The 25,479-nt window shown below is 40.8% G+C and overlaps 1 protein-coding gene across 9 annotated transcripts in view; it reads left to right on the forward strand.

Moving 5' to 3' along the window:
* CTNNA2 (catenin alpha 2) overlaps positions 1-19,317 on the forward strand; it is an 884,847-nt gene extending 865,530 nt beyond the window's left edge. For all 9 annotated transcript variants that reach the window (XM_059721437.1, XM_059721436.1, XM_059721434.1 and 6 more), the window contains one exon: positions 18,155-19,317. In XM_059721437.1, the coding sequence (XP_059577420.1) occupies positions 18,155-18,442 (288 nt within the window). In that variant the 3' untranslated portion in view covers positions 18,443-19,317. The remainder of the gene's footprint in view (positions 1-18,154) is intronic.
* Positions 19,318-25,479: the final 6,162 nt, after the last annotated feature.

Here is a 25,479-nt window from a genome sequence, read left to right on the forward strand (position 1 = left end):
TGCATACTTAAAGTAAAAAAATATTGCAGTCTCATTTTTCTGCTGATCTTATTTACTGGGTAATATGAACATCAGGAATGTAGGAAGCTGAGCAGCTTGCACTTGTTCTGTGAATGAGTGAAGCCTTCCCAAAACATTTTATGAATTGAAAATTACAGCATAATTTATTTAAAGAAGGCTCACACCGCATTTGTCACAGATCAGTTTGGCACATGCTTTGCCTCCAGAACCAAAAAATTACTCAAATATATTCATACTTGTATGAGCAAGCAGGTAAACACATAAATCACATGAAGCATCCTTAGCACATAATGCTAAGATCTGTGTAATATATTATGTCTTATATAACTTCATCTGCATGGATGTGTGCACCGTATAACTGTAATTAAGGGCATTCCCCACAATTTCTAAATCCTGGACTTATTCCAGTCCAGCTTCTTCTCTTTTTCCTTATGTAGGAAGTGAAATGTGCCACCTGTTTGAAAACTGTCAGCTGGCAGATGGATGCTCATCATTTTGCCCTCAGTTGCAATGGTTTTAGAGTGGTATAACATCATTGACATCCAGAGAGTTACTCTTGATTTATCCCTACTTAAGTGAAAGGAAAGACAAACTTATATCACATAACAATTCAAGTGAATCCTTCATGTTGATTTAAATCACATTCCTTTTAAAGCACATCCTTTCCTTATGTGAGCCATCAAACAAAATGTTAAGCACTACTTGGCTGAATCCCAGTGGTCAGAAGAACCAGGAAGGAGGCCATGATGCTCTTTGCACCCTAGGTTTTTATCTATGGGAGAGTCCCTTTCCAGAGACGCCAGTGATTCTATTCAGTCGCTTGCCATTCTCACCCTCAAAATTAATAATGTTCTTCTGTATACTATTGTGTCTAATCTATGGATCTCGACCCACATTACAATTGTAGCATCACAAAACCCATGGCACAAACAAATATCATTTTTATTCTCATTTTACAAATGATAGCACTGAGCCATTAGGAGGACAAATTACATGTGCAAAGCCTTATACTAATTTAAAGGCAAAAAAGATATATGGAATCATCCTTCCCATAACAAAAGGGTTCCTAGGAGCTCCCATCTGAAACTGATAGCCCTGCAAAGGGAGCTTGCAGTGACAGCAATAAGAGGATGCTGCATAAAGCATCTGAAGGTGCCCAAGTGTGCTAAAGACTGAATGGAATATCTTGGTCTGAGATCCCGAGTTTTTTTTCTGATCTCACTGTGATTGTTAGTTACTTAGATCCAATCGTTTTCATGATGTGGAACTTTTGTTCCATTTTACAAAGATTGGCCAATTTAATAATTGTAGCATCTGCTGAATAAGCTAATATTATCCTCCTCGTATACTTGGGGAGACAAAGAGGTTAAGGACAACTTCAAAGATATGCACTACTCTTATTTGCCCTGATTGTGGGCCTATTTAATTAGAGAAATCATATTCTGATTTTTTTTCCCAGAAACTTTGAGCTTAGGCAGCTTTCATGTATTTAAATTAGAACTGTGGATATACACTCGATCTAAAAACCAGCCTTCAGTTTTGGTTTTTACATGCAGAATCCCCCATATATGTCAGGCATTTTAAAAAAAATGGTCTAACTGGGCGCGTCTACACAAGCTGCTACTGTGCAGTGGTTACTTCATATTTATTTAGTACTTTTACAAGCAAATAATAAATGTATAGCTACGCAGTAGCACTGGCAAACACCTTTTAAGTGATGCTGCTGCTCAGTAGCCTAATATTACTGCTCAGTAGCATCTCGGCACAGTTTTTGCTATGCAATGCTATTCTGCAGTAGTATCAGGCTACTGTGCAGTTAGTGTCTCAGGTAGATGCACCCACTGGCTAGGGACAGACATTCAAAAAGCCTGAGCCGGAATTGATTAAATCTTTGCAGTTTAGTCTAACCTGGCTAGGCTAAACTGGTTTGTAACTGGACAGACATTCTCTCTGGACTGAGGAAATGCAGGCATGTGCCTGCAGTGTCTCAGGCTAGAAGCTGGGGGACACTAGAGCAGCCCTCCCTTTCTTCCACAGTACTTAGCTGAGGGAGGCATGTCCAGACCCTGACAAGACTCTCTGATTAGGGAGGTCTGCCTGTACCATCCCAGGCTTTTCCCCACTCGCTGCTCAAGGGGCAGGAGTGTTGCCAGACTTTGGCCCCCAGCTAACACTTTGAGGCAAGGAGCGGGGTGTGCAATGCATGCATCTGTTGATGATACGGAGCTTTTCAATCTGTCTCCCTGCTTCTTTATACTGTCTGCAGCAAGCTGACAGGTGAGCAAGCCAGCAAGGGGCATTGATAACAGTGTTTATCACCTCATCAGCAAAACAATAGCCTCTCTCCATTAGTTCAGCTCTTCTTAAACAGCTTACCAGGTGACCTGTTGATTAGCTCCAAACAGCCCTAAGTGGTCACTCTTCTGTCTGCCTGTCCCAGTGAAATTGGAGACACACACACAGACACCTCTCAGCATCAGCTAACATACCACATGCTTGGGGTCCATGGAGCTGGGTTCCATGCTGTGGGAGACAGGAGGGAGGGAGGTGGGGATCCTTGCTTGCCCAGCAAGCAGCAAGCTTGGGTGTGGGGGTGGGGAGGGGCAGGGGGAAGCCAGGCAGACCCTGCTGTGCCTGCAAGTCTCTGCCGGAGCTCCAGCCAGGGAGCAGAGGGGAGGGGCCAGTCCTGTTGTGAATCAGAGAGCCCTGCCCAAGCCAGAGAGGGATGCCGGGCTGCTGGGGGTGTCTGGTTTATCTTAAACCAGCAAGGGGTCTGGGACAGACATTGCATAACCCAGTTGGAGCCAAATCAGTTAAACCTGGTTGAATGTAGTATCAGATTTATTTCAAACTGTTTTCAGCCATTTTCAAACTGGTTTATGTGCAGTGAACATCTGTTCTGTTACAGGTTTAAACTAGTTTCTGATCGCTTAAACCAGTTTATGTGTAATGTCTGTCCCTAGCCATTGTGTTGGCCAAAGCTGAGAAGAAACTCAAATTAGATTGCAGTGGTCCCCACATCTAGACCAATGGGGACAACTGCTGTGTCTGTATCATCTTAATGCACTTCCATTTTTTGAGGCCAGACATATAGCTGGATTTTGACTAACAGAAGAAGTGGCTCAGACCCCTGAGAAGGTGCTCAAGTCCCATCAGAACTTGCTTAGGGAGCTCTGCTCCTACAGTCCTGAATGATTCTTGGATTCTTCCCAATACCAAAGGAAACAGAGGCCTGCTTTTGACAGACTGTATATACCAGTTCTAGACAACTGTAGAGAGAACCATGAATAGCAGACAATCCTTTGGCTAGATCAAGGCTATCTTCATAAAGAAAAATGCTAGAGGCTTCTATTTTATTTCAACCTCGTTTTAAAGTAAAGGCTGAGATTAGCCCTGCAGCATTTCTAGGTCACTTCTAAATTGGAAAAAAGGATTGGAGACAGGTTGCATTATTCTGCGTATGCAGAGGAATGATTATCCTAAGGATAATGGTATGGAAAATCTTTAAAGCGTATGAATCACTCAGAATATATTGTAAGGACCTGTGTCGTTAGAGTAAGACTCTTTCTAAAATGCTGATTCTCAAAATACACCTTTGAGCAAAGGAATTATGCTGTCCTAAAATATAACAGCTAATTGCTGAATGAAATAGTATAGGACCAGCCAACTGTGATGAGATGCTAAATATCGGTAGTTCCTATGTGGTGAGTATTATCTATCAGCACGTAATAACTGACCTTTGAGGTAAACATTGGCTGCATGGAGGATCATACACTTAGAGACAAAGACTTGCAAACATTTGGACATGAAACTGGTATGTTGAGCTCTAGTACGACTTGTGTACATGGTTACTTGAGTACATAAGCATTTGCAGAAGTAATCATGGGTGATGAAAATGTCTCTTTGGTTTCAAAACTAGCTTCAATCCTGCTCAACTAAAGGCATAAAATATATGAGATTACATTTGTGAATTCACAGTAATAAGAAGTACTTTATAATTTCATCTCCTTTTTCTTTATTGCTTTTTTCTTATTTCTTTTTTCCCTTATTTATGAGAATCACTGAAGAATTTAATAATTTTTGTTTTTGGTTTCAATTTATTTGCAAAATATTCCCCAGTTCCTAGCCAATTCTGGTAATGGTTCTAATGGCCAACCGTAACTAGACCTACACAAACAATGGAGAAATATATATTCAAAAATAATGTACTCACCACCTGATCCGCGTCAGGGAGAGAACTGGGAAAACTGCTTACTAAGGGTTATTTCACCATTCATTTTGCTGATAAAATAAAACAAGTGTTTGTGAATAATATGTTTCAATCAAAATCTTGGCATTTGCCAAATACCTTTTTTATTAAATAACATGAGGCTAAATTTTTCATTGGTGTGTCTTTACTGAGAGGCTGAATAGGGTCTATAAGCTGACAGATTAGCATATTGATTTGAATGCATTCCCTACTCCTGCAAACAAGGCTTATTGACTTTCTGCCTTGAGTGTGGACTCAATCCTACAACGTGATGAAGGACTGAGCCAGAGTAATTTGATACCAAAAGGGATTTTCCCATTGATTGGGCTGTGGGTCAAGCCTCAAATATCTTCCGGTCCCTTTGAGTTTGGGGCAAATGGAGGGCACACCGCATCTCACAAGTGATTAGCATCTTACAGAATTGAATCCAGTACTAACTTTTGCGTGCTGCTATGTTTAATATGAGATCCAAAATCTTAGTGGAGAACACAGAAGCACTGTATCAGTACAGAAGCAATGAACTGTTGTCCTACCAGTATCTGCCATTCAGCAAGCCTGTTTTGTCCTATTCGTTTCTGGGCTTCATTTGATTTATCGTTTTGATACTCTTCCCTAAGAAAAACAACTTTACATCTATGGCACAGATATCCTCAAACTGGTTGTTGGCCTGGGCAAGGGCAGCCTCAGGTATCTGAACTTAGTTGAAAAAAAGGATTTGCTTCCAAGTGCAACAAATCCTTTCAGTTGACATGTACGCATATATTGTTCTCATATCTTCACAAAGAATGGAAGTTGGACAATCACCCTTTTTATAATATATGCTGAAAAGCTGCACTGCCCTTTTCTGTCGTTCCAGTAGAATGAGTAGGGGTAACTGTGGATAACACAGACTTCTGAAAAGAAACCTGTCCATTTATATGCTTTATTGATGCTGTTGTGCCAAAAGTCAAATATGTTTTGTGCATCTTGATCACACTGCTTGACCATGATTGCGAAGCAGTCAACCAACCTGACACAGTTGTCCTTCCCATTCAAATAATGAAAAGCAACATATACTGACTTTTGGGTTCCTTTGCCTGTTCTCCGGATATATAAGAAAAATTTTGAAGTGGTACTCAGGCCAAGATAAAATAGTGAAGAGTGACAGTTCTGGGATTTTACCTAGGATCTTAGCCCCTAGTTTTTACTTATGATCTATCATGCCACATTCAAAAGTGTGACTTCCCTTTGTATATTTATGGGTGTAAACAGACTTTGCCAAATGAAGTGAATCAACTATGTGAAAATGTGTCCAGCTGATCTGCTTCATTGGGTGAAATGGATATTGCCCATTGTCCTGCAGGGTGAGGCCTGAGAGTCCAGGGCCTAATTATGTGGAACAATGCCATAAATTGGGGAGCCCTACTAGCAAAGGAGTGCCTGGAGAATCCTAGGGGTTTCCTCATTTCCAGAGACATGCCTCCTGTCCAGGTATTTGTGTCTGCAAATGGGGAAACCCTGGATTTCCTAGTTTGTAGAGAAACGTGACCTGGGCATCCCAAATGGGGGAACCCAGGCAGGTGCTCCTGTGACTTCAGCGACCCAATTCTGCATGTCCTAGGAATGGGAATAGAAATGGGAAAGGGTAGTTGGAGAGTGCAGGCAGCTCTGGGCTACCCATGCTCTCCCACTTTAAAGCAATTAGCCATGCACCTCAAAATAGCAATATAAGTTAAATCACCTATGTTGTGGTGACAAACTTGGGGCATTTGTTGCGCAGTAAGAGGCCTAGATGTCTCTTTGCTTGGCCTTTGTGCCGTTGTAACTATTTTTATAATGGTACAAAGACAAAATCCTATGTGACATATAAATCACAGCATGAAACTTTATTGACTTGTTATTTGGCTTGCTATTGGATACCTGAGAGACCTCTTGTTCTGAGCTTTTACAGTGTTCATGCTGACAGTGTGTCTTCTGTCTCAGCTTGAGATCACAGGATTTCTTTTATGGCCTTGGAGTTATTCCACATATTGTTTGACTGAGCCCATACTGACAAATGCATTCTGCGGTGCATCTTTTTGGTGGGATTTTATCTTCTCTTCCAAGGTGGGAGCAGGCTTTTACTTCAAATCAAATGTGGCAAGGCCTATTTCTTTTTTGTAATCCACAAAGACTGACAGCCCCAAATGAGTAGCAGAGTAGTGTGAAAGGTTGGATGTGGAAGAGAAAGTAAGAGAACAAGTCGTAGGAGACTCATTTCACAACATATTATGAATGTCATGAAAAATGTTTGCACTTTTATGCCATGTCTACAGATAAAGCAAGTAAAATGCAATATCTGCAAATGAAATCCTGGCCCAATGAATTCAGTGGCAATGCTCCATTGACTTCACAGGACCCGGGTTTTCACTCTTGTTATAGGGAACTGGTCCAGATTATAGGAATTCTGATTAACCTAAATTGTCCTAATTGAATAACACAGTTTCAGTTTTTCTAGCTCTGGTTATATGAAAGATCACATGTCATGCTATGTGCTTCTCTAATGTCTAAACATGAATTTGAGGCTTCTTGTTTCTATTCAGTAAGTTAAAAATATTCAGGACTTGTAAAATGAAGTTTTCTATTAAGGCCTGTGACCTATAATTTCCTCATCTTCACATTTTCTCAGAAGTATCTTGAAGATTACTGGGCTCAGAAGATATTTTTCTTTCATTTATTTTTGGGTTAGTTTCCCTCTTTTGGTATCATAAATTTACTTTATTAAGATAACTTAACCTTGCAAAAGATGCCTACCTGTCACAGCGATAAGACCTTTACAAATCCTTAGAATAAATTCTATCAGATGGGGGAGTAGCATTATTTATTGTTCGTATGTCAGTGGCATCCGTGATGTCTGCCTCCTATATACATCAATAAATGAAATGCAGCAAAAGTCCAATAGTTTAGTCAGATAGATCTAAACAAATAGGTCTTATAAGCAGAAAGTCAGAAATAAAGGTTATGAAAGTCAGTATGACCTCTGACAATCCTATCATTTTAAAAGATGTGAGAATTGTGGTTGAATTTAGTTTTTCTTGACAGCACCTTGCGTAAATCTGGTGAGTACATCTGCACAATCTCAATTCTAGGGCTTCAACCAAGCACTGCTTTTTGGAAGTGCATAAGAATATGGATGTCAAGCACCATCATTATCACCACAAGGCTCCAAAAGTTTAGTAACGATGAAATGGAATCCTTTGCCTTGTGCACCTGATGATGAGGAGTGTATTGGATTGGATTAGATTAGTTTTTGTGAGGGCCATTATGAACCAGGACTCCATTGTGTTAGGTGCTGGGGGTCTTGGGATAGATGGGGTTGAGAATATCCCACTCATGCCCTGCTCTGTGAAGTTCACTGGTATGCTCTGGACATGCACATTCAACAATGGGACTGCTTGTGTATCGTCCCACATAGATGCTCTTAGGGGTCAATCCCCCCCAACTCCGTAGGACTCATGTGGGAGGGCCATACTCAGATTGGTCCTTTCTGGGATGTGCTTCAGCCACAGTGTACACGAGCTGTATCCATCCTGAGATGGATTAAAGATAGTATAGGATCTGTGATAACATGTTCCCAAAATGAATCATAATGATCTGTAATATAATGGTATTATTATCTCATTATATTTGATAGGTTGACTTTGTACTTTTTCTTGCATAATTATTTTTAATGTGGATAGAAAACACACAGTTCTCCAGGTAGTCAAACTAGTTGAAGAAACACAGTCTAGTCCTCACCCATATCTCTAACCTCACTGCCATTCACTCAAGTTTAAAATCTCAGAATATTTCTAATTGGTAAGAGACCACTGAACTGACCATACAAAGATCCATGTCTCCCCCTCCTGTAGAATTTATGGCAGATGCATGGAAGAAAGGACTATCTTTAATAGTCAGGATATATCAAGATGGAAAGAAGCCAATAATACTTGCATAGAAAGAACTGGGCACCATTAAAACTCAGTTGCTTCCAGTTGGCTTATGTTCTATATATCCGTTTCAAGTGTTAAAATATGTACTCTCATCATAGCTCATTCAAAGGATAAATGCTGACAATTTGGAACATTGGTCGTTGACATAAAAATGGCATTTTTGAAGCAATTTCCAAAATTTCATCTGGAATGTAATTACTACTAATGGGTTATTTCTAAAGCACATGAATCAGATTTTCTGACCTACAGTTACAGGTCTTACCATTTATAAACTTTGTAATTCTGCAGCACCAGAAAATTTACAATGTGACCCAATCCTGCATTTGCGGGGACATGGTTTAGATGATTCATTAAGCCAGAAGCTAAGCTGCTGTTATTTCCTTAACTGTTGAAATCTGTTTCTTTTATACTGACAAAGAACCTGGCCAGTTACTAGATTGTCCATTACCAGATTCTGTAGATTTCAATGTAAATTACAGTGAATCGAATGGATTCTAGATTCAACAAGATATTTAAGAACACACTTCTTATATACTTGTATTTTTCTATATTGTCATAGTAAAACTGGTCACCAACTAAGTTTATAACATAAATCATTTTAAGTGGCAATGATTCCTGTTATATAGAACAAGTACCCATAGTTTTTGGTACATTTGTCTGTTTCCTGCTGTGGTAAGAGAAATCATAGGATCATGGGAAAGTAGGCTGGAAGGGACCTGATAAGGCCATCTAGTTCAGTCCTCTGCTCAAGGCAGGATCATCTCTGACTAAAACATCCCTGCCAAGTGTCTGTCTAACATGCTTTTGAAAGTTTTCAACCATAGAGACTCCATAACTTTTCTAGGTGGCCTGTTCCAATACTTGACCACCTTAATAATCCAAAAGGTCCTCCTGATCCCCAACCTAAATTTCCTCTACCAGAGCTTGAGGGTATTGCTCCTAGTCCTATCCCTTGTAGCTACGGGGAAAAAAAAAACCATGCCCATCCTCTATAGTCACCCTTCAGGTGTTTGAAGACTGTTAGCAAATCCCGCCTCAGTCTTCTCTTCTCTTCTCTTCTCTTCTCTTCTCTTCTCTTCTCTTCTCTTCTCTTCTCTTCTCTACGCTAAATAACCCTAGTTCTTTCAGATTGTATTATAAGCAATATTAAAACGGCAGAATTTGTTAAATATAACTAGGCCTGCTTGGGAGTCCCTGTGGTTTACTTACCTATAATTGAAAAAATGCAAATGAGGACAATTAATCAGTAGATTGGCCAGCTATGAAACAACTATGTACCTGAATGAATTAAAAATCCAACATGTCCAGAGCAGTAAGTTAATTACAATCCAATGAGAAAATAGCAAGGAAAAAGGGAATATACCCTGTTTTCTCAAGCTAATCATAACGCCTTTTTTAATACCAATGTCATGGCCACGTGCCAACTTGGGTAATGACAGTTTGCTTATCTCCAATACATTATCATACACGTCCAACTTGATATTGCATTTTTCTTTTTTTCTAATGCTAAACCCAGACTCAGCACAACACTTAAGCTCATATATAAACTGAATTGCAGAATTAGGACATTAAACTGTTTTGTAATGTTCCTCTTAAACAGCAGCTTTTGAGTGGTAGACAAAGAAGTTCCTGTGCTGACTGTCATTCATACATACATATAAAATGCAGGAAAGACCCTAGGGAATGGACAATGATAGTGCATTGTGCATTAAAGGTATATAGGGCTAGGACACTTTCCTTTAGACGGTGCTTGTAGCAAGAAATCTTTCATAAAGTCCACTGCCCCAGGCAAAGCCTTGGGAGACACTGATCCTCAATAATTCCTCTGAGCCACAGTTTCTCAGCTGTTTCCTTTCTGCTCCCAGAAGCCACTAATTTGCTGGTCTGTAGCAATAGATATTACTCCTTTCCACAGGAGTAGGATCTAAGGCTCCATTGCTTTATGTTCCTTCCTTGTCACAAACTTCCAGAGGGGAAGAAACATATGCTTAGCACTACTTACTCCTCTGCACCCATAGCACAAGTCCAAATTGCCCAAATAGGGGCCTAAGAAAGTTCATCCTCTCATTTCCTTGGTATGCAGTTCAAGTCTCCATCTAGTCCTTAGGCCTCCTCTACATACTACATTTATGTTGTGATTAATGTGTTAATCATATCATAAATGGCAGGGATGCTACATATGCACCCGATTTAAGACACCATAAAATAGTGAGCAAAGCATCCGTAAAAATGTTTTATGTAAATGTATAATGCAGAACATTATATAACATATCTGCATTACATGTAAAATATTTTTATAGTTCGTTTGTATGGTGCCTTAAAGTGAACATGTAGCAGGTTGTCAGCTCTAGCCAGAGACCACACTAGGGTCTCAAACTTGAGGTCCAGGGTTAGAGCCACAGTCAACTGATTGTCATTTCCAGCCAGGGACCATACCAGCCTCAGTGCAATCAGGAGCCAGTGCTGATGGTCAGCTGATTGTTGGCCCCAACCCTAGACCTGCAGGTACCAGCTTTCCAATTCCCAGTGCAAAGGAAGCCTGGCATCATGATCCTGGGCTCTCCCTGTACTGGCAGGTAAAAAGGGCATGGCTAGGATCTGATCCCCAATTCCAATACCGTGCCACCTGCCATGAACATGTGGCACAGCAGGAGGTTTAATTTTTAACATCATGGATCAGATCCCATCGGGCCTTTAAATACACATGTGCCAGGGCCCTTTGTGCCCTTTTAGTTTAGTTTGCTATATGATGGTTGTAGGCATTTCTGCAATATTTAAAATGCATTAATAAAATCCCATATCTCCCCCAAAAGCCCCAAAACACCAGTCGTGTGAAGTCAACCTGAGTAAACAGTGCTCGTCAATAGTTGTTGTTGTTATTATTGATATTAGAGACCTTAAGAACAGGAGGGGCCAATGTTGTGATGTGACCTTCTGCATAACACAGACCTGATTTACTGCCTGCTTCAAGTCCCTGAATGGTGCTTGAACTAGGGGAAATATTATTAAGAAGAGTCTTGGGGAGGAGGGGGAGGGAAGAGGGGGAAGGTCCACTGGTGGAAGATTTACAACACTTAACTTACCCCAATGCTTGATTCCTTTAAGTCCTAAGTATTTGCAGCTCATTTTAAGTCTGCAGTTGTCTAGTTTCAGTTTCCAGCCATTGGGGCTTGGTCTGCTTGACTGAGAAGCCAAATATTATCAGATTTATTTTGCTCATATTGACATAGCATGTCGAATGGTATTAACTAAATACCCCTCCTCTAAGTCTTTATTAATAGGATCCCATATAAGCGGCTGCATATTTGTATCCAGGAACAGTGTTCAGCTAACTGGCCTATAATTACTTGGGGCTGTCTGTTAACCCTTTTAAAACTTTGGAATCATACTAGCATTTTTTCAATGCTGTGGAGGTCTCCAGCCTTGTAGGATTTACTAAATCAACATTAACGATCTAGAAATGTCCCCAGGAAGCTCCTTTAAAACTTTCAGACTAACCACACTATATTGTGAGCCAGTGGAAGCAAAGAGGAGCATTGCATTGAAAAAGCCACTTGGACTGTCTAAGGTTTGGGCTCTTTTTCTTCCCCATCTCCATCCTTTGTCCTTGTGTAAATGGAAGTGTACCTGCTGGAAATGAAACGTTAACCTATTTAAAATTGTGGCATTATTTTTTTCCCCATCATGGCTATCATACACGTGAGAAGAAAATCTATTTTTTCATATTACTGGGGTGGGAAATAGTAGTGTTTCATCCCTTCCTTTCCTCCACCTGCAATCGTTTTGTAATCATTGCTTATTTTATTCAGGCACCTTTGATTATGTTGTATATGCTATAATAGTGAAAAACCCATGCTGCCTGAGACACTGAAGGTTCTGCCTATATTGCAGGGGAAATGTAGCTCAGCTTATGAGCAGATCAAACAGTTCCTCAAAGCCTTATGGGTTCTTTTCAACCTGCAATTATCTTGTTGGCAGATAATAGGCTCTGCTGCTCCAGCTTTCTAACCTAGCATTCATTAATTGCAAAGTTAGCTTGTAGCAAAATCTTTTTTTTCCCCCCCTTCCTGAATGATTTGTGCCTTCTTTTGAGTAGATCGCTGTTTTAACCTGAATAAATGACCAGGCTTTAATGGAGTGCTTCCAAGTTTCTTTAAAGATTGTGCTTCCTACCCTACCGCTCCTTGATGCTGAAGTTTTATGGTATAATAATTTAAGTTTATCTTTTATGACTTAGAGGGCTTTTTCCTTAAATGGAAGGAAACGTATTTATAAAGAGATCTAAGTAGCAGAATTCTATTACTTGTATAGCTTGTCAAATACTGTGTTAGCTGTTATCACAAAAAGACTACTGTCGCATTTGTAATTCCCTAACCATCGCTAGGGAGTGGAGCTTGCTTTCTATACTGCACTGGTGTTCCTTTTATTTGAAATGTTAATTCCCCCTTTTTGATTATTAACATTACATACATTTGGAAACGGGTGTATGTTTCAATGCCCAGATTGTGTAAGAAATTAACACGCCGTGGTACTGATTCACTGTTGTCTCATTCCAGCTTTATGTCACGGGAACTCTGCTGATTTCAAAACAACAGCTTCAAATTGAAGCAACACAGTGGTGCATCATGGCCTAAATGTTAATTGAAGTGATGCTCATTCCGTTAAATTCTTCTTCACTGAGCCAAAACGCAGGCAAGGACTTGGAGGCAATAAGGAAATCGTTGGAAGGGCTTAGGTAGCCAAATTGGATACAAGGGACAGTTATCAGCAGGTTTGAAGAACATTTGAAGCCTAATAATATTATGCATTTTTTTTATGCCTCTTCGCAGCTTTCAGAGCTCGGAGGCATATTACAATGTAAATAAATATTAATACCAACAACCGAACACACTCCTAGGTCACATATGAGTGTTCATTTCTAGTGGTGGAAAATGTCTGCTCGGCACTGGGAGCTGAGCTGGCGGACCAGTACTTCAAGCCCCCTGCCAGCTCTTCTCACCAGAGTCCTTGGCCTGAGGAGCCGGTGCGGGGCTTTGTCCTGCTGCTGCAGTCCCCTTAAGGGCAGGAGGACTGCTTTCCCCAAGCTGGGATCCCCCCACCAGTCCTGGACAGGAGCAAGGAACAGGACAGAAGGGGCAGCTGCAGCCTGAACGCTTGTACTGGTCTCTCTCTCAGAATCATTTCTAGCAGTGGAAATTGTCCCTGGTTACAAATGAACGATGGTACATGGCCCTAGGTTAGGACTGGTGAAGACGAGCTGCCATTATCTACTTTATGAATGAGCTGAAAAGAAAGGAGAAATAATTAAAAAGGAAAAAAAGAAAAAGAAATTCCTAGAGGTGTGTCCCAATGAGTGCCCAATGTGCAGGGGCATGCGTTTCCCATGGGAAAAATAGCAGTGGCACATGTCTATGCCACTATATGTCTCCAGGCATGTTCCTCCATGTGTGCTCTGGCACACGGCAAATTGACCTGGATGGGGTAGGGGAGGCTGGGGCCAGCACCTGTGCTGGTCCCAGCAGCTTTACCTGGGGTCCTGGGGGCCTCCCAGGGCAGCAGCAGTGCCAGACTGTGGCCACCAGCCTGCCAGCCAGAGCATGGCTCTGGGTGGCCAAGCTCCATTTCTGGCAGCACATGGCCACGCTGCTTTTTTTAGCATTGTTTTATTTTTATTTTTTTGGCACTGGGATCTTCTGTTGTCCAATAAAAATGCTGTGCTGAAAATTAGCTGTGCGGCAAATGGGTGCATGTGCACCGCAAACTGCACATGCTCACTTGTCAGGATGCACCCTGCATATGCAAATGTTTCTGTTGATCTCTGTGAAATTAGTTACTTGCTTAAAGTTGCACTAAATGATTGTAAGACCAAGGTTTTAATGCTAATTGAAGAGTCATTTCAATTACCCAAGTTTCCAAATGCTTCCCTTACTCCCTCTGTGCTTTAGTTAAACCCTATGGGGAAAAGGCCATAATTAGCCTTTCCTCGATGAAGTGTTGTTTTTTAATCCTTTATCTTAAAGGAATCCATAAGAATGCAAAATATATGATCAGTACAGTTGCTTTATTCACATTAATTATGAAGAAAATGCTCTTTGATTACATAACTATATAAGCTCTATCAATAAACTGACATGTCAAAAAGCTATTTCACAATGAATAATGTTTGAGTGTGAACCTCAATAGTAAATTCAGATATCCTAATTTAATAGAGTATGATCTGTTGTTTGCCAACGAACATATAGATTACATTATAAATCATGCAACAGTGTGACTATAGAATAACATTGTACACAATGGCATTTCACTGCTGTCTATTGAACCAGCATGGGCATGCCATTATAACATTACTATCCATCTTTAAACTTAGTTTCTTTTGCTAAAGGAAAATATAAATTAGATCTGCGGAGGAAAAAATAACACTTCGATCTGGGGATTAAAAATTACTAATTTTGGACTATGATATGAATTCATTAAAATTCTTATGTATGTTCAAATAATTTGGAGTACAATTTTTTTTTTTCTATAGGGGGTGGGACTCATGTTCTTCCTATTTGGGAAAGTGCAGCTATCTGTTTATCAACAAGCTGTCACACTTGGCATGTCTTAAAATCTACAGGGATCCTTGGTACTTGAATTTAAGGCTAACAATTTTAGATTATGAAATCACAGAAATGTTGATTGGGAATATGCTGGTATATACTGAAGAAATGAAGACATACTTACTCTACATTTTGTTACTTGGGAATCCATTTTAGCATAATGTGCAGACAGGAAGTGAAGTAAGAGACTGCTTCCAGATGCCAGGCATACATCCTATTTTAGACACGTATGAGCATCAAGGTCAAACTTAGCTTTTGCATGCAGAAGACCTCGAGGAAGTACTGTTTACTACTACAGAAGAATGCTGTCATCTTGATTTTGGTGCTTACCCTTTGATCCTTCAGGCCACCAGGAAAGACATATCAGCGGAAACAACCTGTTACAAAATAAAAAAATATAAGTGATCTGTAACCGTGAGAAAGAATTGGTATTCTGCAGCAAGGCTTTTACAAAATCTCCATCACGTTGGACCTTTTCAATGACAAAGCCTTGACTTTCAGTTTGATCCCACAGCCTAGTAGGGTCAGTGCAAGTTCTTAATTCGGATTCTAAAATGCACGTATGGGGCATTAGCCACAAAAGATAAGACAGTGGGAGGCATAGGGGCATGCCTCCTTGACGGCATTAGTCATAAAAGATAAGAAACTGGGAGGCATCCAGAACCCAAAATACAATTCAGCAGCAGTCTAAAAAGGCCCCATCAGCCTTAAATAGTAAGTTCAGGGGGTCGCAAACATAGAAAAAAAATGGAAAATATCCCCTTACATTGGAAATAAAGAGTGAAGTGAGCCTTCTCTCTGAAATTCAGCAAGGTTATAGTTCATACACATGCAGGGAGAAAAAAGGTCTATTGTCATGAGATAGTAGAGTACAGGTAGAAACTATTCTCTGGTATTTGAGATAGTATTATATAGAGATCATCCTACTAAAATTTCAGAATCTAGATGTTGTGTAGAGACTACTGGGCTGAATTCTGACGAGCCCTTTTTCTGCAGAAAAATAGAGCAAATACCATAGCACTCTCCTTTCTCCTCCTCCCAGTGAAGGATGCAAGGTATGACTCACTGCTGGCAGAGAGGCATCCTTTTTTTACCTACATTATCTTGATAATAGGAGAACTAAAGTAGGACTAAAGAGAAACTGTTGCATAATATTGCATCTGTTGTGTGCCCGATGAGCCTGAAAACACTGGTATTTTCATGGAAAAATAAGCCAATTGGTATGATAGGACTGAATGGTTTTGTAAAAAGGAACTTATCAAGCTTTCTCCATAGTTTTGAAAAGAACCTTCTGCACATGCTACCATGGGTTGCTATTCACTGAAGCATTTACAGCCATGTTTGTAGAGATGTAACAACACAGAGAGGCACCCATGGCACTGCCTGGTGATCTAGAAGATTAGGGTTCAGTTCCCTCTAAGGGAGGTAGGGTTAGACCCTGACTTTTACATGTCTTGAGCAAGGGTATTAATTGCTAGGCTAATAGCTAAAGGTGGGCACCATCATGAGTCAAACAGTCACTAATCATGGCTGTTTCCTGGCTATAACTTTGGAGAGGCTTTTACAACATGTTTTGTGCATCCACAATAAGACAATTACAACAGTGAGTAAATGGGATTAAAAGCCTTGGTGATCTTATTGAATCACAGTAGGATGAGCTTAGCCATCTAGGGCAAAAATAGAGATGTGTAAAGAATTAGAATTGTTTTAGCAGTGTTTAAGGTGCGATGCATGATGAAGCAGAAACTCATTTCATGGCCTAAATGGCTTACATGCCATTTAAATAGCAAAGCAGAGGAGTGGTATTTGGCTTCAAACTCATTTCTGATGGTGTTTAGCTGTCTAGCTCCCATTTGAATCTTGGGAGTTTAGCATCTAGCCATTGTTTAAAAATATCACTGTTTTCCTAAATGCATTCTGAAAATCTGGTCCTTACACTCGTATGCAATTTAAACATGTGATTAAATCCCACTGACCTAATGTCTCATTGGTTTAAATGTAAGCTTAATTTCAATGGCATCACTAGGACTTAATTAAATGCTTTAAATTGTTCAGTTAGGATCCTTTTCCCTCAGCAGTTGGGGTGGCACAACCGTGGGCTTCATTCTAGGCCTTGGTTATTTTCTGCTCTGCACTTCAGCATTTGGCATCTTCAGATCCCTGCTGCATCGTTCAGTAATTCTGTTTTACCTCTTCATGTGTAGTCTGCTTCTAGGAGACCAGCTTCTCTGTAGGAGAAATGCAGGAAATGATGAAGCAAGGAGTATAGTCAGCTAATTCATCAATAGGAACATTAAAAATTTTCCTATAATAAACTTACAGATAACTCTTTCATTCTCCTGAGTTTTGAGGATTTTATAATCTCTTTAATCAGGGGGACTGGTGCCACATTAGTCAGGGGAGACACGACCAGTCAGTGACCCGGGCGGGGGGGGATGGTCCCCTGTGGCCAATCTCACCGACTCGGGGCGGGGGGTGGTTCCCTGCAGCCAATCTCACCAACTTGGGGCGGTGCCAACCCGTAAGCGGCCGTGGCACTTCTGGAAGTGGCTACAGCACTTCATCTGGTGCTCCTACTCCCTGGCTGGCAATCGCAGGGGGTGCACCAGTGCTTCTGCCTGCCCCCCCTACCTGTCACCTATGTGGGTAGCACGGCCTGTCAGGAGGTGCACCAGCGCTATCAGGCAGTGCGTGTGAACCCCCTATGCATCACCACTGCTTTAAATCCTTTCAGGTGTGGGAATCCATAAAGAATTCAGTGTTGTCCTATTGACATCAGTGGGTGTTGTGCCTTTGGCTTACTGGGAATAAGGGACGTACTTAGCCGTGTTAATCTGAAGTCAAGTAGAAGACAGGGTAAATTTTCACTTTCTAGATAAACCAAAGTAGATATATGAGGGAAACAGACTGCTTAGGAAAAATTTATCCAACCTGTTTTGCTTTCCTTCACAGCTAAAAGTAATTTTTCTTTCCTGTACATTTTATGTAAAAGATTACTTTTGAGGAAAATGATGCAATCAAATTTTCATCGACAGTAAAAAAAAAACAAAAACCAACCAGTTTGGTTTTTTGTTTCCACTGGTTTGTAAAGTTAAAGGGACGGCTTTTCTTTACCAGGCAATATAATTCAGCGCAAATTAATACTGAGCTGCACCTGGCCGTGATGTGCTAGAAACCAGGTGGGCATTCTGTAGGGAGAATGTCTTGTTTGTATCATGGTCTGTTTGCCTCCTTCAAGAAAAAATACTCGTCAGGTCTAAGAATATGCATATATACTTTCTGGGAGAAAATCTTGGAATAATCTTGTCACATTTGATTCTCTTTTCTAATCACAGCTGGACAGCGCTACATCCCTCATCCAGGCAGCTAAAAATCTGATGAATGCTGTGGTCCTTACTGTGAAAGCATCATATGTGGCTTCCACTAAATATCAGAAGGTCTATGGTACAGCTGCAGTGAACTCACCTGTTGTATCTTGGAAGATGAAGGCCCCTGAGAAGAAGCCCTTAGTAAAGAGAGAAAAGCCAGAAGAATATCAGACAAGAGTGAGGCGAGGTTCCCAGAAGAAACATATTTCCCCAGTACAGGCTTTAAGTGAATTTAAAGCTATGGATTCCTTCTAAAACAGTAGGCTTTACCAGGAAGGGTTTTATATTCTTTTTGTATGCATACCTGCCGACTTGTATGCGTCTGGCATGGGGATAAACTAATGAAGCAGTGTCAATTTGCATGCAACCTAAGACTCTATTAAATAATTAACAACCTGTAACCCCCAAATTTAGAGCCTTCTGTTCTGATGTTAAATGGAGGTAGCCCAAGCTTACGTTTTGTAACTGTAGCATAAAATTGGCCAAAGAATTTGCATCACAAGTGTTGGGGTAAATAATAAACTAAAGTCTGAAAGCGAAATTTTATGCATGCAAGAAACATTAGGTTGGCAGGTATATTAAGTGAAAAACTGGAAGTGTAATGGTAGACCATAAAGCTTGTATTGCTTCTGTTACAGTGCAAAAACGTACTAGCCAATATGCTTAAATGTGTGGCCCAATAATTAAACAATTTAACTTTTGAATCATGTTCATTATAGTATGTGAATTTTTAACAAGGGTAAAAAACCGATTTCATCTTAAACCTGCTTCTTTTAACCCATGTTTTGTTCTTTATGTTCTAGTAGTGTTATGACTATGCTCATGTTTCAATTAATCCCATTAATATGAATAAATTTTACTTTTGCCAATTAAATTCCTTATGGTGGAGTATGAAGCACAATATGGTGATTGACATTGCCTTTTATATTATTATGATTATGATTATGATTATTATGATTATTATTATTACTAGAAATAGAAGACCTGGTGGTGGAATGTTTAGAGACACGGAAGTTGAAAGTGTGAGAATTTAGAGGCAACCATGTTAAGTGTAGCTTGGATTACAGGTATCTAACATACCATTGTAACCACTAACTCTCAATAAACTCATTTAACCTTGGAATCCTAAATTTGACTTCTGTCTTTTAATCCATAGACCTTATGCCTCGAGATGGAAAACAGTTTGTTTTGCCATCATATTAGCACGCTGGGAAAGGAATGACTGGATTATATTTGCGTTCTATAAGCAGAATGAGTCAAATCCTGTCATAGGGCGTGGATGTGAGACAAATTTTGTAACCATTAGGTTGGACACCTTCTTGTTCCCTTGGTAGGAAACAAACAGTACAGATGCCCTCAAATAGATTCTGCCATCTGATATGGAGATGTGCTGGGTTACTTTAAAAGCAACTTCAAATTTGTTCATTTGTTTTATGTTTGGAAAGCACAATCTAATTTTGTTTCACAAAATTTTGCTGCGCTCCTCTGATCATTTAGGCCTGCTGGGTCATATATCTCTGTATAAGCCACTCTTTACTGAAAATCACAGTATAGCATTTACTTTTATTTGCTTTAAACCTTCATTCTTGGCATTAATTGTGTTATCGCTATGAGAAGGCTTTGCTTCATTGGAACATAGGGCTATGAGTGCCAATGTATTTTTGCTGTAATTATTTTTTTATTCCCAAGAACTTAATAGAGTATTCATGGCTTCCCTTGGGATAGCATGAGATCAAGTATAAATTTATCTGGGGAAAAGTGAGATACAGCATACGTGACATTTAGTGTCTTTACAGCATTTTGAGAATGAGTTAATATGCTTGTCCTGGATACATTAATTATACCTGTATAATTGTCTATCAGACTGTCAGGATGAAAAATGTAATGATAGCATTATTTTTACCCCTCTTAAATAGACTGAACATTGTACTATCAGCCACACCAGAAGTAGGGTTAAGAAGCCTCTGAAGAATTGTTGTTGTTATTTAATTTATTTGCATTGTGATAGTAAGTAATCGTCCCTAGTCAGGTTTTGACCCCTAGTCTGGTAAGTGTAGTACAGACATACTGGAGGAGATAGCCTCTGTTTCTGAAAAGCTTGCATCAGAAACAAGTTACAATAATTATGGTACTTAGTACTTTATGTACAACCATAGATCCTGTAGCCATTCTCTGACTGTTAAGTCGGGGTCTTAATATCCAGTCATGAGCACACACACCACTGAATAACAGGAATGCTCCAATGGCACCTTTCCAGGACTGGGTGTAATCATAATGGCATCTCACATTGGTAGCATAACTATGGTGGGGTGACGACTGTGGCAGTAGCCCCAGGCACTGACTTGGGGACAGAAGGGGGCAGAAAAATAGCATCTACTTCTGCAGGGGGGGCAGAAAAATAGCATCTACTTCTGCAGGCGCACAATCATGCCTTCAGCACAATGGCCATCTGAAGTCGCTACTGCCTCCATATATCACAGCTACCCCAGGCACCCAGCTGACTTGTTATGCTTCTGGTATTAGTGGTGTACCTTCTAGTCATGTTGCTCTGCATTTGGACAATGTAAACCATTACCTGCTATGTTTCTGTGCCTAGTCTGAACTGTAATTAATTGTAAGCCAGTTAAGAAAATGGTAAACATGTCTCCTAATTTTAAATATTTCCCCAACTGTGGCTCAAAGTAGCATTTCCAAATGGATGACATTGTTTTCCTTTTTAATTAATACATTATGCAAAATTTTCTTCTGAGATACATTTTCCTAAGTAGGAGTCAACAAATCCACGCAGCCGCATAAATTGTTACTCAAAAAAGGGATACAGTAAAGACCTGTTCAACATTTCAAAACGAAAGACAATTAATAGTCTCAGGTATTAAATGATTCAATTGTATAACAGTCCAAGGAAAGATAATTGTTTAAACAGCCAGTGGAACGTTTCTAATTCAGTCTTTTCATATCATAATCCCAATACCAGAGAAGTAAAATGCTGTAACGTTCCTTGGACTTGAACATGGGCTGTTTTCGGGGGGGAGGGGAGCGTTGTTTTTAAATAACGATTTGCTTCTGGCAGGTGAACATGCTACAAATCTCTGGATTGAAGAACAGTGTCATTCTCTGGCACTCATCCCTGAATTGGATTCTGTTTTTGGCAGGAATAAAAAGTAATTGTGTGGTCCTCCCATGCTGTGGTCACTGTTGTTGTTGTTATTCAGATGCCAGAATGTGTGTTTTCTCCACGGGAGATCAAAAACCCACCCCACGAGAGTGACCTGTATGCTACTTCCAGCAAAGGCAATTTTTTTCTGAGCTGTCCTCCTAAAGAGAATGCTGCAGAGAAGGCTTTGACTTGCTTCCCATCTTTATGAAGCTGAAGAAAAAGTACTAACTAAATGATTATATTTTATAATTTTCCTCTTTGACAAATGTAACGAATGTCAGTTTCTGACTCATAAACCTGCTAATAAAAAAAAATGTTTTTGAAGGACCTTTAGTCGCAAACTGAGATGTATTTTCAACCCTGGCTTTTTCCAAGAGTAGGGGGAGGATTTTTTTTTTTTCCTAAACCAAATAGATGTTCTAAGTCAGCTGGTGGTTAATGGGATAGAGCACAAAGGGTATATTGACACCACAGTTGCAGAGAGCTCAGTCGCAGCACCAAGGCCGTGTCCCACCCACATATAGAAATGTGTTCTTCAGCACAGTGTCAGGAGTAACCCCAGAATGTCCTCACCACTTCATTAATGGGGCTGATGCCCACAGTGTGGGAGCGGTGTTGGGGGGGCTTGGTGCCTTGGCAGTAAGAATGATCTCTCCACTGCCATGATGTAGAGGACTACTGGGGACATATCCACAAGTTCTTCAAGAGGTGCACATCAAGGAAAGGGAAGATGTCTTTTGCATAGGAATATAGGCCCCAATTCAGCAATACACCTACTACCTAGTGTGCGGGCCGGGCCCCGATCCCGCCGCCAAGTGCAAGTCGGGAGGGGCGATCCGCGGCCCGCCTTTGCGCACGCGGGCTGTGGCCAGCAGCCCAGGCACATGGGGTCGGAGAAAACCGGTGGCGAGCTAGAATTAGTCACAAACACAAACTGTTTCACGGCAATTCTTTCCCATGGAGTTGTTTAGGCTCCGCGGGTTCGAAAATTGAGTTTACAGGAAAGGGATATGTCTTGGATTGCGCTCGGCGATGGGGAGAGGCTAGAGGCGGTTCGTTCTTTTGTTTCCCCTCCGGAGTAGTTAAAGCTCTCTGGGTCCCGTTGTTAAGCCTCTATTGCCTGCTTAAGAAAAAGCGTTGGGTCCGTGAGGATCCGTAGCGCTTAGAGATCTTCACACAGCGTGAAGTCTCCTCCTCCTGGTGTTCGTGGAGTCCTCCAACTTGGGCGGAAACCACTCAAGCCTTTTGTACGGCTAGCAAGCCAATAGCTAGCCGCCACGTGTGCCTACATTTGGAACTGGCCAATAATGTGGCGCGAATCCAAATACAAATGGCGGGAACTCCTTTGCAACGTGCATCACTAGTATGCAGCAAAGAAATGTACCCTGCAAAGAAGCTGTAATTTGGCGGGAAATCCCCCGTTGCACCAGAGTTCTCTCCCGCAGCAGAGAACTCTATCGTGCAAAGAAAGTTACAATTTAGGCGGGAACAATAATTTAGCAGTGCTGAAGCACACACAAACAAAAACCACAACTTTGGGTTGTGACATTTAGTAAATACTTACCTTGACGTACCTAAGGGCATGTCTTCATGTACATTTATGTGCTCCGAAACTTAAAGTGCTTTTATTTAAGGCACATTAAGGCTATTTAGGTACTCATCTACACATAGCTGCACTAATACACATTAAGGCCCATTAAATGTAGTCTGGCATAGCTAAGTTGCATTAGCACATGTATAGCTAATGAGCATTATGCATCTACACGTAGGCTAATGCAATTTAGCTATGCCAGGTTAAATTTGGTACTTGCTTTACGTAGGTATCAAATTTAAATGGGATTAGCCTAAAATTGCCATTTTAAAGGTGCATTAAGGGCACATACGGGTGGACATGCCCCCTTAATGCATCTTAAAAATGGTGATTTTAGGCTAATCCCACTTAAAAGGGCCACATGTAGACAAGCCCTAGGGGACTTAAGCAAACTTCTAAGCATATGAGTGCTTTGCTGAACCAGGATGACATTATTCAAGTGCTTAAAGGTAAGCACATGATTAAATACTTTGCTAGATCAGGTCAGTAATAAGTAAAGCGGGGAGGTAAAGGAAAGCTTGACTTTGGTCGAATCGCAAATTAATGGCAAGCTCCTATATTGTAAAATGTTGTTATAAGCTATTTCTATAGTTACCGTGCACAGTGCTACCATGCAATAGCTCTGCAGAGTGCTGCCTTAAGCCATGTAAAAAAAAAAAAAAATCATAGTTTCCAGAGACCCACAGTTTGAATACTTTAAAAGCAGAGCAGGCAAATTTCTGGAAATATGCTACAGATGACAAACCAATGTAATATCTGGCAGTAACATGGCCTAGATATTGTTTATATCAAATGTGTTTGTTGCTATGAATAACATGGGCCAGCAATGGGAAAATATTTTCTTGCTGAAAAAGGGGTTCTTCAAAAGCAAAAGCTTTTGCTTTACACTTTTTTTTTTCTTCTTCCCCAATGGGAAATGTCAAAAAGAACCAAAAGTTATGCTTAGTTTCTAATTGTGTTTTTAAAATTAATTGAGTTATTTTGCTTTGTTGAGGGGGGTGGGGAGTAAAACAAAGTAAAAAATCTATTATAATTTTAATGAAAACTTTTCATCCAAAACAAAGAAACCAAATTATTTGTTTCATTCCATTCAGAAGCTTCCTATGAAAAGCCAAAAAAAGCCAGGTTGTGGGGGGAGTTGTCTTTTAAATGGCTCTTTCTTTCTCATCAAAGTAAATCACTGCTAATGGTCTAAGTCTAGGAGTGGTTCTTTATCTACCGTATTTACTTGAATCCAAGATAACTTTAAATATAAATTTGTTATAATTTTCCATGTATAAAATCTAATTACTGGAGCATCATCTTAAATTCATGTTCCCTCCTCCCTTCTGCTGCAGTGGGGAAAGCAATGGAGGGGTGGGGGAGGGCAGGTGGAGGGGATTTCAAGCAGCCTGATCCCCCTTCCTCATGTCCCCTACCTCCTATCGTCCCCACCACTTGCCCTTCTTGCCACCCTCCCAGTACTTGTACCATCTCATGTCACCCTGATTTGTAGTTCCTGCACCCCCGTGGTGCCCTCAGCCACATGCCCCACCTCTGCTTGCCCTTGTCTGCTGCCTGTCTCTGGTGCTGCCACTTATGACCCTGCCACTAGCTCCAGCTCCAGCTCTGTGCATGGTGGCTCTGGCCCTGCCCAGCCAGGCAACAGTGGGTGCAACAATAGCAGCTCCAGTCGCACCAACAGATCAGGTCGATGCCAAAGCTGGGGCTGGAGCTGCCACCCCTTCCACTGCTGCCTGGATGGGCAGGGTCTGGAGTCACTATGCAAGAAATGGGGATGGAGATAGAGCTGGAACTGTGCCTGAGGGCAAGCAGTTAGGGGAACATGGGGGGCAGAAGCAGCACCCAGAGGCAGGCAGCAGCTGCAGCTCTGACTTCAACCCAAAGCTCAGGTTGGGGCCAGAGGTGGAGCCACAGCAGATGTCTGCCCCCAAGCCTTGTACACAGACCCAAGGTTAGAGGCTTTTTCCTAAACCTAAATAGGGAAAAAAAGACTATATCTTGGATGTGAGTAAAGGCAACACAGTCTTTTGATAAAAAGTGCATCAAAGGTCAACACCCTTCCCCCTCTCCCCGCCCCCCCCCGCCCCCAAATATCTAGTCTAAGCCAAAGGCAATCTTCATAGAGTTGCTGCATTATATTTAACCAAGGCATTATCAGTACTTCGCTATTGCCTGGTATCTTCCAGCCTGATTCAAAACCTTTATCTACCTTTGTTTTAGTCACTTAAGTATATGGGCTAGGTACAGACATTCAAAAAGTCCAAGCAGTAAGCAGCATAGTTGAGATGAGTAGCAAACAGAACACACATTTGCACTTTGGTGGCGGGGGTTGTGCAAATGCTAGACTGGATTCTGCCATTTTAAACCAGTCTGTGTGTGCTGAACTTCTGTTATGGATATAGACTGGTTTTCCAACCACTTATACTGATAAAAGTGTAATGTTTGTACCTGGCTGTGAAGATGTATTTAAGTGTGTTCACTGACTTAAATATTCATTTCAAGTTAAGCACATGCAAGTTGTTAAACTGGGCTTTTAGGAAG

This window comes from Alligator mississippiensis, chromosome 2 (assembly GCF_030867095.1).
Source record: "Alligator mississippiensis isolate rAllMis1 chromosome 2, rAllMis1, whole genome shotgun sequence".
Taxonomy (NCBI): Eukaryota; Metazoa; Chordata; order Crocodylia; family Alligatoridae; genus Alligator; species Alligator mississippiensis.